General features: G+C 44.2%; 1 protein-coding gene across 1 annotated transcript in view; it reads right to left on the bottom strand.

Moving 5' to 3' along the window:
* Positions 1–1,407: 1,407 nt before the first annotated feature.
* The window catches only part of LOC124776147 (PDF receptor-like), a 417,916-nt gene continuing 400,653 nt past the window's right edge, over positions 1,408–18,670 (bottom strand). Inside the window, exons 11-12 of the mRNA XM_047250984.1 lie at positions 15,575–15,758; positions 1,408–1,740 (exon numbers count right to left, since the gene is read on the bottom strand). Of these exons, the coding sequence (XP_047106940.1) occupies positions 1,408–1,740; positions 15,575–15,758 (517 nt within the window). The remainder of the gene's footprint in view (positions 1,741–15,574; positions 15,759–18,670) is intronic.

The following is an 18,670-nucleotide window of genomic DNA, read 5'->3' as shown; positions in this document are numbered from 1 at the left end:
GGAGAGTGCTACGGAAGAACCAGTTGTTTCCGTACCATGTACAGCGTGTGCAGGCACTATCAGCAGCTGATTGGCCTCCACGGGTACACTTCTGCGAATGGTTCATCCAACAATGTGTCAATCCTCGTTTCAGTGCAAATGTACCCTTTACGGATGAGGCTTCATTCCAACGTGATCAAATTGTAAATTTTCACAGTCAACATGTGTAGGCTGACGAGAATCCGCACGCAATTGTGCAATCACGTCATCAACACAGATTTTCTGTGAACGTTTGGGCAGGCATTGTTGGTGATGTCTTGGCTGGGCCCGATGTTCTTCCACCTGCACTCAATGGAGCACGTTATCATGATTTCATACGGGATACTATACCTGTGCTGTTAGAACATGTGCTTTTACAAGTACGACACAACATGTGGTTCACGCACGATGGAGCTCCTGCACAATTCAGTCTAAGTGTTCGTACGCTTCTCAACAACAGATTCGGTGATCGATGGATTGGTAGAGGCGGACCAATTCCATGGCCTCCACGCTCTCCTCACCTCAACCCTCTTGACTATCATTTATGGGGGCATTTGAAAGCTCTTGTCTACGCAGCCCCGGTACCAAATGTAGAGACTCTTCGTGCTCGTGTTGTCGACGGCTGTGATACAATACGCCATTCTCCAGGGCTGCATCGGCGCATCAGGGATCACATGCGACGCAGGGTGCATGCAGGTATCCTCGCTAACGGAGGACATTTTGAACATTTCCTGTAACAAAGTGTTTGAAGTCACGCTGGTACGTTCTGTTGCTGTGTGTTTCCATTCCATGATTAATGCGATTTGAAGAGAAGTAATAAAATGAGCTCTAACATGGAAAGTAAGCGTTTCCGGACACATGTCCACATAACATATTTTCTTTCTTTGTGTGTGAGGAATGTTTCCTGAGCCGGCCGCGGTGGTCTCGCGGTTGAGGCGCTCAGTCAGGAACCGCGCGCCTGCTACGGTCGCAGGTTCGAATCCTGCCTCGGGCATGGATGTGTGCGATGTCCTTATGTTACTTAGGTTTCAGTAGTTCTAAGTTCTAGGGGACTGTTGACCACAGAAGTTAAGTCCCATAGTGCTCAGAGCCATTTGAACCATTTTTTTAATGTTTCCTGAAAGTTTGGCCGTACCTTTTTGTAACACCCTGTATGTCTAATTTATACTGCAGATCTGTCTGCCTACAGGTCTGCAGCATGCCCTACAGCAATAATTTTTTCCCTTTAGCCATCGAAACCTCTGGTAGACGTGAAGAATCCCGATGTCACCACTATCAGGGGAACAACAGACTGGCAACTGAAGTTAATGAAGCAGTTCATAGGGAATCAGCAACAGCCACTTCATCCAATTCTTGTTGAATGACACCAGGTCCAATGAAGTTCGAGGGCTACAACTCCAACAGAAACATGCTAGCATCGATATCAGTGCGACTACAGAGGGCACGATGAACAGCAGGGACAACTATTAAGATTAAGAAGGTGAAAACTGCTGTTACAGTGATGAGGTAATGCGTTACCACTGACCTGCCCTTCCTCCTGGGGCCGGGTCCGGCAGCAGCCGCGCCCAGAGGACTGCAGGCGGCGGGCAGCGGCTGGCGCAGCTCCGCCGTGACGTAGACGCCCGAGAAGGCGGACACGCGGCGTCCCGGCGTGGCCGTGGCCAGCTGGTGCTGGCGCAACGACAGGTACACCCACAGGCTCTTCAGGATCGCCAGCCGCACCTGCAGGCCGAAACGGCTCGTGGAGCACTTACCATAAACGTATGTTAAGGTTAGCCATAGGGCAACAGCTACTCTGTTTGCAGAGGATGCACCACACCCCATCACACACAGGAACACACGCACTGCACCATGCAACACACAATACCACGCCACACATCACACCACAGATGACACACCACACCACAGAACATCTCAAACCATACCACACATCAAACTACACCCCACACGTGCCATACTACACGCACCAAAACCAGATCGCACACACCACACACTGCACACCACCTCCACATACACCTCCTCATACGCAAATGCATGTGTATGCATGCATGCAGTACTGCACACCACAGCCCCACACACCACACACAGCATACCGCATTCAACACACCAGTGCACCACACACAGCCCACCACATGCCACACTCTCCATCCACCACACCACATGCCACACTACAAACACCACACAGCAGCCATACGAAACTCCACACCATGCTGGAGGAATCACTTTGATTAAGTGGATGGTAACTGAAGATGATGCTGTAGTCCAGTTGAACGTTATGCAACCCACTAGACTGGAAGAGCCGACGGCGCTTACTACAGCGTTAAGACATCTACTAAGGTACAAGCATCTCTTCCTGTACCTGATTTCGTGTACAGAATCAACCTCAGAGTGAACAATCTGCCAACAGACGTGGAAAAACTGGAGAAGTTATTGAAGCAGGTTTATGGCAGAAGAAGTAAATAGCAGGCCCCTGTGGCCGAGCGGTTCTAGGCACTTCAGTCCGGAACCACACTAATGCTACGGCCGCAGGTTAGAATTCTGCCTCGGGCATGGAAGTATGTGATATCCTTAGGCTAGTTTGGCTTAAGTAATTCTAAGTGTAGAGGACTGATGAACTCAGATGTCAAATCTCATAGTGCTTAGAGCCATTTAAACCATTTGAAGAAATAAATAATAGTCTATAGATACTTTGTACAAGCACATTGTGATGACACATGGAAGTATAGCATTTGATTACAGGCGAGGAGGCCAAGACTGTTGAATATATACCTATCCTCCCTAACGGAGATAAAGATAGGACAGCTTAACGCCATGAGAAGTGTCAGCACATTGCATGAGGCTAGAAGAGCGGCTGAGGAGTTGCAGTTAGTATTGTGCCTCCAAGAACCATATACAAAGGCAGTAAAGATCCCCAGAATGCCAATAATCGCCCAGATAATCACACAGGGGCAGTGTCCTATGGCAGCACTAATAGTACTTAACAAGTCCATAACAGTGACAAAAATATCACAAACTCTTCAGAACACATAGTCTATGTGGCAATGTTAAACTTAAGGGAGAGCTGAACCTTGGTTTCCATGTATTTTCAGTTTAGTGATGATCTGGACGAATATTTGCTAAGACTAAACGATATTAGTCACCTAGGACGCACTAAGCCTCTTCTGTACTCTATGACGCAAATGCGAAATCACTACTATGGCGTAACTGCCTGACTGATGACCGCGACAGACAACTAGACGAAGCCACTATGGAACTCAACCTACTGGTATTCAGTGCACCTCACAATCGAAAAACACCATCACTGGGAGGGAAATACAAAACGACACACAAAACGTCTTAAATATAATATCAAGAACGCTAAATGGGAAGAACTAAGAAGAATGTTACGGTGATCAGAAACTCCATTGCTGGGGGATAATGTACATGCTGAAGTGCAAGGATTGACAGTGGCTATACATAGAGCGATGGAGGCATCGATAACTATCAGTAGATGTCATTCTAAAGGAGTATCTCGCATTTGGACCGAGGCGGAGCAGAAATTAAGATGCGAAACAAGAAGAGCCAGGAAGCTGTACATAACTCAAGAAGAAACAGTCTGAAGGTTGCATAGATAAAGATATTTTAAACGACGTTTTAAGGAAGAGTTGTAGAAATCAAAAATGGAACGATGGAGGCAATCTGTGGAGGCGAACTTTAGAAACCGATCGCTAGGATACACCATATGAAACAATCAGCGAGAAAACACGATCACCAACAGTCTTGCCGGCCGCTGTGGCCGAGCGGTTCTAGGCGCTGCTGTCCGGATCCGCGCTGCTGCTACGGTCGCAGTTTCGAATCCTGCCTTGGGCATGGATGTTTGTGATGTCCTTAGGTTGGTTAGGTTTAAATAGTTCTAAGGCTAGGGGACTCATTACCTCCGATGTTAAGTCCGATAGTGCTTGGAGCCATTTTTTGAACCTACAGTCTTATCCACTCTCAGAAGAAATGATTGGATTCTAAAAAAAAGTTGAGAACATTCAGCTGCCTTGCTAATGGGAACACTACTTCCTGACGATGGAGATAAAGCGAGAGAGATGATCAGCGTAGGTTGCAGGACATGTTTTGGGAAGAATAGAGGTACAATATACTTGTGTACCCCTTCGTACAAGAAGAAATTAGGAATATAATTTTAGACTGAAATAGAAAACATGTCCGGGACCGGACTGGATCCCTGCCGAAATAATACATGCCTTATGTGATCAGTAGATAGTTGAAACTTCCTGGCAGATTAAAACTGTGTGCCCGATCGAGACTCGAACTCGAGACCTTTGCCTTTCGCGAGCAAGTGCTCTACCATCTGAGCTACCGAAGCACGATTCACGCCCGGTACTCACAGCTTTACTTCTGCCAGTATCTCGTCTCCTACCTTCCAAACTTTACAGAAGCTCTCCTGCGAACCTTGATTTTCACTCTGCAGCGGAGTGTGCGCTGATATGAAACTTCCTGGCTGTGAGTACCGAGCGTGAGTCGTGCTTCGGTAGCTAAGATGGTAGAGCACTTGCCCGCGAAAGGCAAAGGTCCCGAGTTCGAGTCTCGGTCGGGCACACAGTTTTAATCTGCCAGGAAGTTTCATATCAGCGCACACTCCGCTGCAGAGTGAAAATCTCATTCTGGAAACATGCCTCAGGCTGTGGCTAAGCCAAGTCTCCGCTATATCCTTTCTTTCAGGAGTGCTAGTTCTGCAAGGTTCGCAGGAGAGCTTCTGTAAAAGTTTGGAAGGTAGGAGACGAGATACTGACAGAAGTAAAGCTGTGAGTACCGGGCGTGAGTCGTGCTTCGGTGGCTCAGATGGTAGAGCACTTGCCCGCGAAAGGCAAAGGTCCCGAGTTCGAGTCTAGGTCGGGCACACAGTTTTAATCTGCCAGGAAGTTTCATATCAGCGCACACTCCGCTGCAGAGTGAAAATCTCATTCTGGCAGTAGATAGTTACTTGTGCCGTCTGTACAATGAGTCTCTCTTGCAAGGAATGGTCTCTCTAGCAAGGAAGGGTCTCTGCACGGTGGGAGAACGCTGTTCTGGTAATATTTAGTACATTGCAAGATAAAGATCCAATGATACCCAGATCCTACAGACCAATTTGTCCTTTGAATGTTCTCGTTAAGATATTTGAAAAACTGTTTTGCAAAATATTAGAAGATCACAAACTGGTACACGGGATGAGCCCTCACCACTACGGACTTAGAAGAGGAAAGGCAACTGAAGACGCAATTAACAAGGCGATTTAGCTAGCGAAGAAGCTCACTGTACGTACGCTCTACAAATACCACGGTTCGATAATCGCTAAATTATGGAGAAAATGCGTATATTTTTCTGACGTAAGTAAACTACTAAAGTATGCAAGTGATATTTAATGGTTGTAGCTGCTATGCAGAGACCGAACTTTTGTAATGGAAATATTTACATTTTTCGGACGAACTGGAAAGTTGTAGAACACTGGCGGGAAATACCGATAAGAAGTTCCACAAACGTTTGCCCTGTGTACCAAGAGTAAGAAAATATGAAACTAGATATGGATTGCGTGTTTTCTGTGCATCTGGTCCGTCGGCATACAGTAAACCAAGAAACTGTAGGACGTTGCTGCTACTGTTGTTTTTCTATCGCGAAGTTATTAGCGCCTCGAATACTTCGTGTATCAGGTGTCAAGCTGCGCTCCTGTTGTTGTTGTAGCCGGCAGACACCATGCTCATGATGCACTTCCTATATTCACAGTGTAGGCAGCAGACCAAGAAGTGGACATGATTACGTTTACTGAGCAGCTCGCCAAAATGCTGGATAAGTGTTCAAATTGTATGCTGGAAGGTATCGAGAAACTAGAATTGTTAAGAGCAAAACACGTCAACAATTTGTAACAGCATTTGATGAGGACAATACAAGTAATATTTTAGTACCTGTAACACACAGTCCTGCCGCTATGAAACGAATGTGCGATTGGGATCAGCTAAACGAGTGTCTTGCAGATTTTATATTTCAATGCGTTTCATCCGTTCAGCGGTTCACTCCATGCTGCTTCGCGACAGTGACTTTGAGAACGGTTTAGTTCTCTGAATGGTGTGTAGGAAAGCTGCCAAGTGACGAGACGCTTGTAGGCAAGGATTTGTTTCCAGATGAAGAGTCGTTTACGAACCATCGCCAAAGCACTTTCAGCAATCTAAAAAACTACTAGCCACTTGAAAATTAATGCTGGCTGAGGGCGGACCACGGTCTATCAATATATGGTGAGGTCTTTTCAGGAATCACATCATACGTCCCCACTTTATTCACGAGAGTATAAATAAATACAAGTATCTACAGTACCTAACAGATTCGATACCCCTGTTATTTGACAATATCCCACTGACTACAAGGGAATCCTTGTCGTAGCAACATACTGGATGCGTCTCGTCAATTCCACAGCGGTAACTACAAACCTCCTTAAAAAATGGGTTTCGATTGATCGTACGCTCGGGAAGCACAAAATTGCCTTCACTTTCATGACACTTAACCACTTTATCCGTGGGAATAAATAAAGAGCTCCATAAGAAAATATCGACTCCTCCTGCAAACATAAAACGCCACGTAACAACCGTCTGTGTAGCGATAAGTCCAGATGAAATTCAATGTGCAGTATTGTCAGTCTGAAATGATTTCATAGCATGTATTAGTATTAAAGCCAATGTCATGTGAAAGGAAGGTTTTTCAAAGGCTCTCTCCAATAACACTAACAGTTTTAAGCTTTTTTTCTTCGCAAAGAGTTGTGCTACTATGCTATTAAATAATTCTAACGATTTTATTAATTGTAAGGATCAAACAAGTCTCCGTAAAACTAGCATTTTTGTTGGGCGTGTTTTTAACCAACTATCTTAATTTTTATTTTATGAAAATAACTGTTAAGGAAACAAATTGTTGGCATTTTTCACGAACTTGAAAAAAAGAAATCAGGGTTGTTTCAGCATCTTGTTGGCCCAAATAGCTCATTAAAAAGTGTCTAATGGACGCAGTTAACATTTTACAGCGACGAGCGTGATCGAAGTTGAGATTCAATACCTATATTTCCGAGATTCAAGAAACAAATACCAGGATACGTTATACTGACATTTAGTACTAGTGGTTTGGCAATAAAGTGAAGCGTGCAAGCTCGGGATGCGTTAGCCGGAGCGGGCGCCTGAGTGGGGGGACGAGCTTGAGCTCACTCTGAAATCTGATTCTAAACGGACTGCACTCGCTTAATCTTTCATATCTCGGCTTCTGGAGCAAGTAAAACATTCTTTTTGTACTTCCACTAGGGCAGCTTGACGAGATAACCATGAAAGTCATAGTAGTTTTCGCCTTAGAAGCAAAGGAGCCCCGGAAAAATTTAACTTTTATCTAAATTTTCTTACGTTTATTGTCATTTTAATAATCTAGTATAGTTGTAGAAATGTTTTTCATTTAATACATTAACTGCTTTGCTTAGTTACTGACACTTAAGTTACAATTTTCGATGGTTTCTTTTACACTAATTCTAATATTTAAATAGTTAATTATTTTGATACCAAATTAAATAAATGTAACATGCCAATTACTGACACTGAAAATCAATGAGACGTATCATAGTACTTGTTTCTTGCAAATATAAGTGTTCAATATTGACCTCCGTAAAGCGCATCATTGCAAAATGAACAAATAAACAGATAAAATGAAGCCTCGGGTCGAGGAGGTCGTAGAAACAATTTTTTTTTTAAACGTAAAAGTATGTCAGCTGTCTCTTTCTTTAAAAAAATAATTTAATCAAATAAAACCTGAGATAGTTGGATAAAAACACGCTCAAGAAATGTGCAAGTTTTCTGAAGTCTTCATTTTATCCTGACAATTAAAAAAATCGTTAAATTTATTTAACATCATGGTAGAATAACGCAATGCGAAGAAAATAAGCCCTAAACCGTTACTGTACTACCGTCCGCTTACAAGACCAAGCCAGTTATTGAGAGTATTTTTTTAAATCGATATGTCTTATTATTTTTTAATTTTTTGAATGAGTACTTTTTTTTCTTATCGCAGACTATACTCAAAGTGTATAGCATGTACGGGGACGTGAATATTAACGAGTTGCAGAGATCCCGATTTTCTTTTGCGTAATATCCCTAAACGTAACTAACCAATCATGAAAAAGAAAGTATTTAAAACTTTTTATTTCCTGTATGCTTGTATTTTTTTCTTTGTAATAAGTTTTGCAATAACACCATAATGCTTTCAGTACAATGACCTATAAACAGGAAAGCAATGAAGAAAATAAACGAAGTTAAAGAGTGCAATGCAAGCTCCATTCCAGTTTCTTACAACTTGAAAGGACAAGCAGTTTTGATCAGAATGGGGACTAAGGAGCACAGAACGCTGACAGTGAAGTCTCAAATTTATCATCCCTAAGAAATACTGTCATTCCGTTTATAAGAATGAAACAACGAAAGGTATCACCTACTCTTAAGTGCTGGTGAAATTGTTCCTATAAACGTGAAAAGCACCTGATGGATGACGTTTACAAGTATTAGACAGCTTAAGACAGACAGCAGCCAAAGTAGCAGGATGAGATTCACCTATTTGAGTGTGCGACCGATCTTCCATTGAACTCCTCACGGTTGACGAATTTTCCTCGTAGTTTATTTCACGGTTGTTTCACGCTAACGGCGCCTGTATGTTGTCAGAACATTCATATGACAATTATCGAAGTGTAATTGGTAGAACAGAACGTACATTAAATTCTATGGCAGTTGCGGCCAAATCTGAGTCAGTGGACAAGGCTACCTGTAATTGTGTTTCGTCGTGGAGACTATTGGGAAGACTTTATAACTCTTTCAACATAGCCCCTGCACACACATACGTGTCGGCTGATGCTACGGTTCTTCTTTTCTGGCTTCACTAAATAAATTGGAAGTCACATAAATAACACAAAACCAAAACAACAAACAGACTTAGAAATTAGGGACCTCACTCGTCGTGGAATAACATGAAAGAGTCAAAAACTGTTAAAGCAATGGATTCACGTGCCATGATGTTGATGAAACACATTAAAAATGTCAAGGTCAAACTAAATTCATTGCTTCCGTGACCATTCCCTTGTTGAAACGGGTTCTACATGGCAAAGGAATGTCACGCGACACCTTAGTTCATTACAGGAAGCATTTATCGGCGGACACCAATCAGTCAACTACCTTCGCTTTGGTGCTGACAAAATAGTTACGTAAGGCTCACCAGTCTGGTCTTGCCCCGTGTGGCCGAGCGGTTCTAGGCACTTCAGTTTGGAACCGCGTGACCGCTACGGTCGCAGGTTCGAATCCTGCCTCGGGCATGGATGTGTGTGATGTCCTTAGGTTAGTTAGGTTCAAGTCCCATAGTGCTCAGAGCCATTTGAACCATTTGAACTTGCCCCGCGAAACGAGGATAAACAAGTCAACACATCAGTACCACCGCCATCTTTATAACATTCCGAATATCTTAAAATAAGTTTCAATTTCGTATTACTACGCCTATATTTACATCTACCTAGATACTCCGCAAGCCACCGTACGGTGCGTAGCGAAGGGTAGCCTGAACCATTACTAGTCATTTCCTTTCCTGTTCCATCCACAAACAGAGGTAGGGAGAAACGACTGTCTATATGTCTCCGTATGAGCCCTCATTTCTCGAATCGTATCTTCGTGGCCCTTGCGGGGAATATATGTCGGTGGCAGTAGAGTCGATCGGCAATCAGTCTGAAATTGCCAGTTCTCTAAAAATTTTCAATAGCGTTCCTCGAAAACTATTTCGCCTTCCTATTTGAGTTCCTGATGCATCTCCGTAACACGTAAGTGTCGTTCGAATCTACCAGTAACAAATCTAGCAGCTCGGCTCTCAATTGCTTCGATGTCTTCCTTCAATTCGACCTGGTACCGATTCCAAACACACGAACAGTACTCAAGAATAGGTCGCACCAGCATCGTATATGCGGTAGGAAAATTAACTAGCACCTTGCAGTTGCATTCGATGGCACAGTAAAAACGTATTTTTCAGGAAATAGCGGATATAAGTGCACACCCGGAACATGATGTTATTGCAGTATTTCTGCTACAGCAGTATAGCTCAGTCAACTTCTATGGATCTCAGATGTCTCTCTTGGGAAACTAATACATCATCGACATTAATCACTGCGTCTTGTGTGCTTCAAAACTGCGATGACAATATTAGGTTCTTGTAAAATGCCTTCGGTATCCATACTTCCCTGTCACGCAGCAGAATCTGAATCTCCATTGATGTACAGGATGTCATTTGGGTCTCTGTGCAGAGGATTTTCCACAGATGTTGGGGTTGTGCGACAAACTAGTTAATTTTTATCGATATCTCGGATACATTCTTGTATGATATTTCAGGACGCGTAATTAAAATATTGTAGCCAGCGACACAGATTGCAACGCTATCTACCCACCCCCACAACCAGAGGCGACACATACGCGCAGCAGGCAGCGAGCTCACCGAAACAGGCCGCATACTCGAGCTACTGCACCACGTCACGTGGCGGGATCCTGTGGTGTCCGGCGTGGGGTAAAGCTGAGCACACAGCGACAGCAAGCCAGTGTAGTACTGAGTCCTCACGTTTATAATTGGCTGCTTGTTGTTGCCGACCTAGGCTGCGGTTTTAGATTATGTATGACTCTCCCTGTGTTGTCAAGATTGTGCACGAATTCCTAAGGGAGCAAGCTGCTTAGGTCATCGGTCGCTAGACTTAGACACTACTTAAACTGTCTTACGCTAAGGAAAACACACACATCCATGGCCGAGGAAGGACTCGAATCTCCGGCGGGACGGCGCTTGGTTGTCATAGCTGTACGATTCAAGGTGTCACAGTACTGTTCATTATTTGCCAGCCAGCAAAAAGTTTGTGTCGTATTCCGAAATCACAGTCTGTACCGAACATGTAACTTGTGCCTATGTTCAAATACAAGGGAGTGGAAGCAATGTTCCAACATTATGTTTGGTATTTCTTAGACACAGGTACCATGAAAGAGTATTTTTTTTCTTTTACCTTATTCCCAAACCTGTACCGAAATTTTAACCAATGATTTTATTCAAATAAAGCGAGTGGAAGCAATGTTCCAAAATAGAATTTGATGTTTCTTGGAGGCAGGTGCCATCTAAGCAAAGTTTAGGTTTTTTTAGTTTCTTTTTCCATAAAGACCTTAAACTTGGTATGAGTTTTTAAGATTTCATGGTCGTACGATTAGGCTGTATTATACACCAGAGCCTCTCGGAGTAGCCGTGCGGTCTAGGGCGCCATGTCACGGATTGCGCGGCCCGTCCTGCCGGAGGTTCGCTTCCTCCCTCGGGCATGGGTGTGTGTGTATTGTTGTTAGCATAAGTTATTTTAAGTAGTGTGTAAGTATAGGGACCGATGACCACAGCAGTTTGGTCCCTTAGGAATTCACACACATTTGAACACATACACTAGAAGGATTATTTCCTTTAAGTTACGGTGGCTGGTGGCAGTAACACACAGATCGATACCGAACAGTAAGGTAATAATAGCTTTATGTTGATGGATGTGAATAACTGCTGGTCGTATTGTTCTCCATTGCTTCTCAGTGTGATATAAGTGTTTTGTTTCATCGGTCTTCTGAGATGTAGCCTGCCAGAAGTTCCTCTCCATTGCTAAATTCTTCAACTCAGAGTAGCTCTTACACATCACGTCCTCGATTCTAAGTTGGATACATACTATCTTCTCAAAAGGTACCCACTTACCTATCAGTGGACATTAATGAGGAGTGTGTCCACCCTTAATTTTTATGACAGCTTGAAATGTACTGGGGACATTTTCAGTGAGGCATATTATTGTTCAAAAACCATTACCTAAGAGATGCTGCTTTACGACAGAGTGCATTGTCATGATGATACAAAGATTCATCGTGTCCGAATCATTCCTCTAATGTGCGCAACGTATAGCTCTGTAAAATGTGTTCGTAATATTCTGCATTTAGCGTTCTCGTAAGCGCTATAAGGAGACCATGCCCTAACCATCTCGTACATGGGATCTGCGTTATCTCGGGTTAACTGTGGTTTCTCTTTCGTGTTTCGACTTCACAATCACATCACCAAGAGTCGACTCGGCCAGGCTTTGAAGAGATGAGGTGTTCCTCATAGATTTGTTACTCAGGTGCAGTCCAATGATTAGTCCACACTCGAACTCACTGAGCTCTGCTTTCCGACCCATTCCGTTGTTAATGCATCCACACTTACAACTGTCGGATGAGGCTCTTGTGACCTCCACTCTTCAGTTTCGGATTACTTAGAGGTGTGCAGATACTTTTGATGTACTGGGTGGTTATAGTTAAATTTTCCCTGTTTATTGCATTATTATTCCTCTAATGTGCGCAATGTATAACCCTGTAAACTGTGTTCATATTATTCTGCATATAGCGTTCTCTTAAGCTCTATAGGGAGACCACACCCTAACCATCTAAAACACCTGACTAGTGTCGCACCACCTACTCCGTACTTCACTGTCTGCACTAAGGATGATGGCAGATATCGTTCTCCAGCCATTCGCCAAACCCAATCCCTACCGTTGGATTTTCACGGGTTACGCCCTGTTTCATCTCTCCAGATCACTCATCTCGTCATTCACTGTTCATTGGCGCCCTTCTTCACACCACCTATAGTATCACTTAACAGTGACTACAGAAATGTTTGGCATATGGGGATCTGCCCGACCAATGAATCCTATTCACGTGACCTTCCTACACAGACAGAGCTAGATGAACTGATGATACAACTTCAGAACTCACGAGCCATTCCTTTAACCTATTTCATGCGTTTTTATGACAATTTTCCGTAATACTCGTCGGTTCCTGTCCATCAGTACATGGGATCTGCGTTATCTCGGTTTAACTATGGTTGTTCTTTCGCGTTTTGACTTCACAAACACATCACCAAGAGTCGACTTGGGTGGGCTTACAAGAGTTGAGTTGTTCCTGATAGATATGTTACCCAGGTGCCGTCCAATGATTAGTCCACACTCGAACTTACTGAGCTCTGCTTCCCGACCCATTCCGTTGTTAATGCTTCCACACTTAACAACTGTCGGATCCAGCTCTTGTGATCTCCACTCGTCAGCTTCGCATTACTTAGAGTTGTGGGGATACTTCTGATGTACAGGGTGGCTATAATTAAACTTTCCCTATTTAACACATTATAACACGCAAACTAACCACTGTACGAGTACCAAACTAAGCAGCATTAATGTCAAGGACGCGGAAAAGAGAAATAATGCAGAATAAATTCAGTTGAAACACTATTAATGTGCTGTTACGGTACATCATACCATTACATACGGGTAGCATTTTTGCTACAAAAGGGGCTCAATATGGCGCCTATCGGCGTCCAAAAGAGTCAGAAACTGCACTATTTCGTTCTGAACAGCAGAACGAAGCATGTCCTTAGGCATGCTGACTACCTCTCTTGATATGCTGTGCTTCAGATCAGCACACGTGTGCGTGTTCCCCTAGTAAATGCTGCCCTTCGTGTAGTCCTACAGCCAGAAACCATAGGGAGCCAGATCAGGTGATCGTGCCGACCAAGCACTTGGAAACGATCGGCTTATAGTTCGAACGTTTTCGAATGTCTTTCTGAGAAGCAGGTAAACTTCACGAGCGATGTGCAGTGGGGTTCCATCTTGCATGAAAACTTTCCAGATCAGTGCGTGTCTTTCCTGTAGGGCGGGTACTCGTATGGCATGATGGCGAAGCACATCGCACTAACGCAGGCCAGTCTCATTGCATGTGTTTGAGCGCCAAGCTCTTCAGGAAAGAATCGGCCAATGATGATCGTAACCGTGAAGCCACACCATATAGCAACACCTTCACCATACAGAGGAACTCAATGCACAATGACTGGAGGTGAAGATCCCCACACAGATATTCTGTGTGTTCACCTCACCCATCATAGTAAGATTAGCTTCGTCTGTCCTTTGGATCGTCCAGGGCCAGCACACGTCCAATCCTTGCGAAAAAGTGGAGAGTGAAGCCAACACGTCGTGTGTTCTTTGGTGAAAGCTGCTATACGATATGGATCTTGTGAGGGTACTATTCCAGAATGATACTGTGGTGTCACCGCCAGACACCACACTTCCTAGGTGGTAGCCTTTAAGTCGGCCGCGGTCCGTTAGTATACGTCGGACCCGCGTGTCGCCACTGTCAGTGATCGCAGACCGAGCGCCGCCACACGGCAGCTCTAGAGAGACGTCCTAGCACTCGCCCCAGTTGTACAGCCGACTTTGCTAGCGATGGTTCACTGACCAATTACGCTCTCAATTGCCGAGACGATAGTTAGCATAGCCTTCAGCTACGTCAATTGTCAATTGCTACGACCTAGCAAGGCGCCATTATCATTGCTAGTCTTCATTACTTGTCCTGTTCCAGACCTCATGCCATCCTGCGTGAGCTTAAACAAGTGCCTTTCGGCTTCACCTCGTAGTGGCTTGGCTGTCTTGCCAAGTCACAACAGATACAAAGCACCTTCTGTATACTGGACCACGGGATGTTTAACTGTCGTGACATAGCGCACGCACTGCCTGACGATCAGGTAATCCACGCTGCGTTGTCTGCCATAGCAACAGCGATCTCATCAATCACTTGTGATGCCACCAGACATCAGCATCCTCCCAGAGCGGCGTCCAGTTCTCCAGCTGATTCGATCGTCTTCATCATACTCTTCACAGCAGGTGCAAACGAGGACCCTTCCGTACTCCTTTCAGCCAGCGATATACTCGAAGTTCAGCTGTAGCATTACTGTTGTTTTGATAATAGAAAAATGGTTCAAATGGCTCTGACCACTATGGGACTTAACATCTATGGTCATCACTCCCCTAGAACTTAGAACTACTTAAACCTAACTAACCTAAGGACACAACACCCAGTCATCACGAGGCAGAGAAAATCCCACACCCCGCCGGGATTCGAACCCGGGACCCCGGGCGTGGGAAGCGAGAACGCTACCGCACGACCACGAGCCGCGGATTGATAATAGAGCTTCACCAGTAGTACCCTGCTACTTTTGTCCAAGCCCATGTTGACACAAGTGCACTGCGACTCGTCAGTTGCGTGACACTATGAGTCACGATGACTGATCACGGCGCCTGGTGGCCGTAGTTTGAACTGGGCGGTGGCGCTGTGACAGATGGAAATCATGCTCCCCATACTCTGGACATCAAACCTACCAAGTTTAGTACTCGTATGGTAATTAGTTTCCGTTCAAAAATGGTTCAAACGGCTCTGAGCACTATGGAACTTAACATCAGAGGTCACCAGTCCCCTAGATTTTAGAACTACTTAGACCTAACTTACCTAAGGACATCACACACATCCATTGAATAAGTTAGGGCACACGCAGATATCTTATCTGACATGTTAACTGGTTACTATAAGTCTTACCGTCTTACTGTTGGAACTGCATAAGGGAATGTATATTCTGTATATTTTGATTGTAGAACGAAGTGCATCAAGTAGACTACATAAGAGAACCAGGGTGGGACACGCACCTCGCCGTTGAGGAAGCAGTAGAGGCAGGCTATGAAGAAGCCCTGGAAGGAGACGAGGAAGTGCGTGGCGTAGGACCAGAGCGCGAACTCCCAGGCGGCCCTGTCCAGGGGGGCGTCCGCCATGTTGACCAGGTTGGTGATCCCCAGCAGCGGCAGCAGCACCACCGCCGCCCGCACCGCTTTCCTGTGAACAAGGCGGCACCAGCATCAGAACCACAATTTCTCGACGCTAGAGATCAAATCGATTCTCAAAAGCTGTGGTTGATTAACTATGGATCAAGTTACTTTCTTAACGAAATCAGTGGATTGGCTGATAACAAAATTAGTTGAAATGGCTCTGAGCGCTATGGGACTTAACAGCTGAGGTCATCAGTCCCCTAGAACTTATAACTACTTAAACTTAACTAACCCAAGAACATCACATACATCCATGCCCGAGGAAGGATTCGAATCTGCGACCGTAGCCGTCGCGCGGTTCTAAACTGAAGCGCCTAGAACCGCTCGGCCACTCCGGCCGGCAGCTGATAACAATTGAGCAATGAGAAAGGATCTCTTGTGGTTGTTCCTCATTGTGCACTCTGGTGGTATCGGCAGCAAATTCCTCTTTCAAGGCAACAATTTGTCTGGGAAACGAGGCACAGCAAATTGGCATGGAGTTAATGAACTATGATTCAAATCCACGATCTTGCATTTCCTGGGCAATGCCCTTACTGGTTTCGCAATTCAGGCACGATTCATGAACAGAGTCATGCACGAAACAAAGCCCGCCAAGGCCATGTTTCACGTTTACGGCTGGCACGTATGTATTACAGGCGAGCCCAACTCGCTCGTGAGACAGCTGTGCGCAGTTGAGCACAGCCCGCCAGGCCGAAGTGACTTGAGCTTTCGATGCCACCTTTCGCCTTCGAACCCTGACATATAGGTGTTGCGGAGGGTGACGTCATACGTGAGTTTGTTTCATTTACTTGGCAGAGTTAGTAGTGTCAGTAACGCAGTGTTTGTAGATTGTATTGGATTTATGCGGGACTTCGTGAATTTCGATGATGTGGACACGTTACTACATCTTCGATCAACTTCACTGCCGGGTTGTAACAACGGTTCCCGTCCGATCACCTAAGCTAAGCAAAGATTAACCTGGCTGGTGCTTGGATGGGTAACCGGGCGCCATTGGTTTTCAGGACACTAAAGTCGCCGAAGTGACGTCCAATTGAAAGACTTTCACCAGGCAGTGGTTGCAGACGAAATTTATTTATTTACTTTTCTTAAATCCATAGCTCCAACTTCTTGAACAAGCTTATACCTCAAATCAGCGAGAGCTTAATCGTTGATTTTGCAGGTAATTGGCTTAAACACTGATTATAATTTACGTGAATATAGAATTTTTCATGAGTACATCTCCTTTTCGATTATAAAATTCTTGCTCCGTGTGCTACTTTGTTTGAGAGACCAGGGATCAGTTTATGTGTTACAGTGATGTGAACCAACTACTTCTCTGTTTTATGCGTTTTGGATATCGCGTTTCATTCATTTCCACGATCTCTTGCTTTTTGTATTGCTGTTGGTATTTGGCTCTCTGTACTGGTATCGCTTTGTGCTGTTCTATGTCGGCATTTGGCTCTGTATATTCGAACAGACTTTCGGCCTTCTCTCGTAGTATTGGTACTGGGCTTTCTGTATGGCTATCGCGTTCTGGCTTCCTATATTTCAATTGGGCTGTTTAGCTGAGCTACACAGGTCATGTGTTGTTCTCGATAATAGTTCTGTAGCTGGGCACTTTCCCGCCTGTATCTCCAAGCATTGTGGCCAGCTGTATTTATAGCATTCGAGATGGATTGTGGCCCTATATCTAACGGTTTACTGGTTATGTTCGGCCAATTGTCATCCGTTCAGTTCAGAATTCATTGTAGGTGTTTCTTATTTCTAGCTTCTGACTGAGTGTTGTGGCCCATTGTTGGTCTCTCGTCTCACTAGTTTGGAAGGATATTTGATGACAGTTATTACAAGTTTCTTTAAAAAAAGCTTTGGGCACCCTTGAGGAAAATTGGACCCATATGTCCGCTTAGCTGGCCATCCGCTAACTGCATCATTTATTCGTTGACAGTGAATTTTTTGTCCCATGCAAGTTTCAGTTTTAATATCATGATCCACCATGTAAGGCATTTGCCCTGTTGCTCATTGTTGATTGTATCTATAATTCTATCACAATTGTAGGGAATGCTTTTTCAAGTTCAAAACCTCCTGATGTGGCTTCTAGGCTACAAAACATGTCGTTAAATAATTTATTTATAAGACCAGCCAAGTACTTATTGTTCTTGACGTTATGTCGTGTTTTTCTGCAATATGTTTGAGATGGTCCAGATGGCTCTGAGCACTATGGGACTTAACATCTGAGGTCATCAGTCCCCTAGAACTACATAAACCTAACTAACCTAAGAACATCACACACATCCATGCCTGTGGCAGGATTCGAGCCTGCGACCGTAGGGGTCGCACGGTTTCAGACTGAAGCACCTAGAACCGCTCGGCCACCACGGCCGGTAAATATATATTTAAGATGTCCGTGGTTGTTATTTTCGCTTTTACTTTCAACCATGCTCAGAATTGACAACAACCCGCTGTTTTCCCGTTAGGCTTTACCAATAACTCCCCCCCCCCCCCTCCACCACCACTAACTCTCTGAAGTTTCCAACTATCATGTATAAGACATCTTCAACTTATTATTACTTTGCAAATGTATCAATGTGTATAGCGAAAAAAGCTATCTCTAAAGTTTGTTGGAAGACGCCAAGCGCTCTCATTATGAAACAATGGATGAATATATGAATATTATGTTCCATTTTAAGTTACAGATAGTTTTTCAGGTATCTCAATGATTATGACGGCGTATCTCCTAAACCATGTGTCAAACTATGATACAATGTTGAAGGTACATTCAGTGTTGTCCGTGAACATTGCATGCGAAGTATGTTACCAATACACTTAGTAGTAAAGAAGAAATAAATTAAAAAAGCATGCCTCATGTTGCTGCTTTACTGCATGAACTTCGAAAATGTAGTTAGTGATAAACATTTTTACTTTCGCCATTTTGTGGATTGT

Source organism: Schistocerca piceifrons, chromosome 2 (assembly GCF_021461385.2).
Source record: "Schistocerca piceifrons isolate TAMUIC-IGC-003096 chromosome 2, iqSchPice1.1, whole genome shotgun sequence".
Lineage (NCBI taxonomy): Eukaryota > Metazoa > Arthropoda > Insecta > Orthoptera > Acrididae > Schistocerca > Schistocerca piceifrons.
Note: the sequence above shows the minus strand (reverse complement) of the source record. Positions and strands in the feature narration are given on the sequence as shown.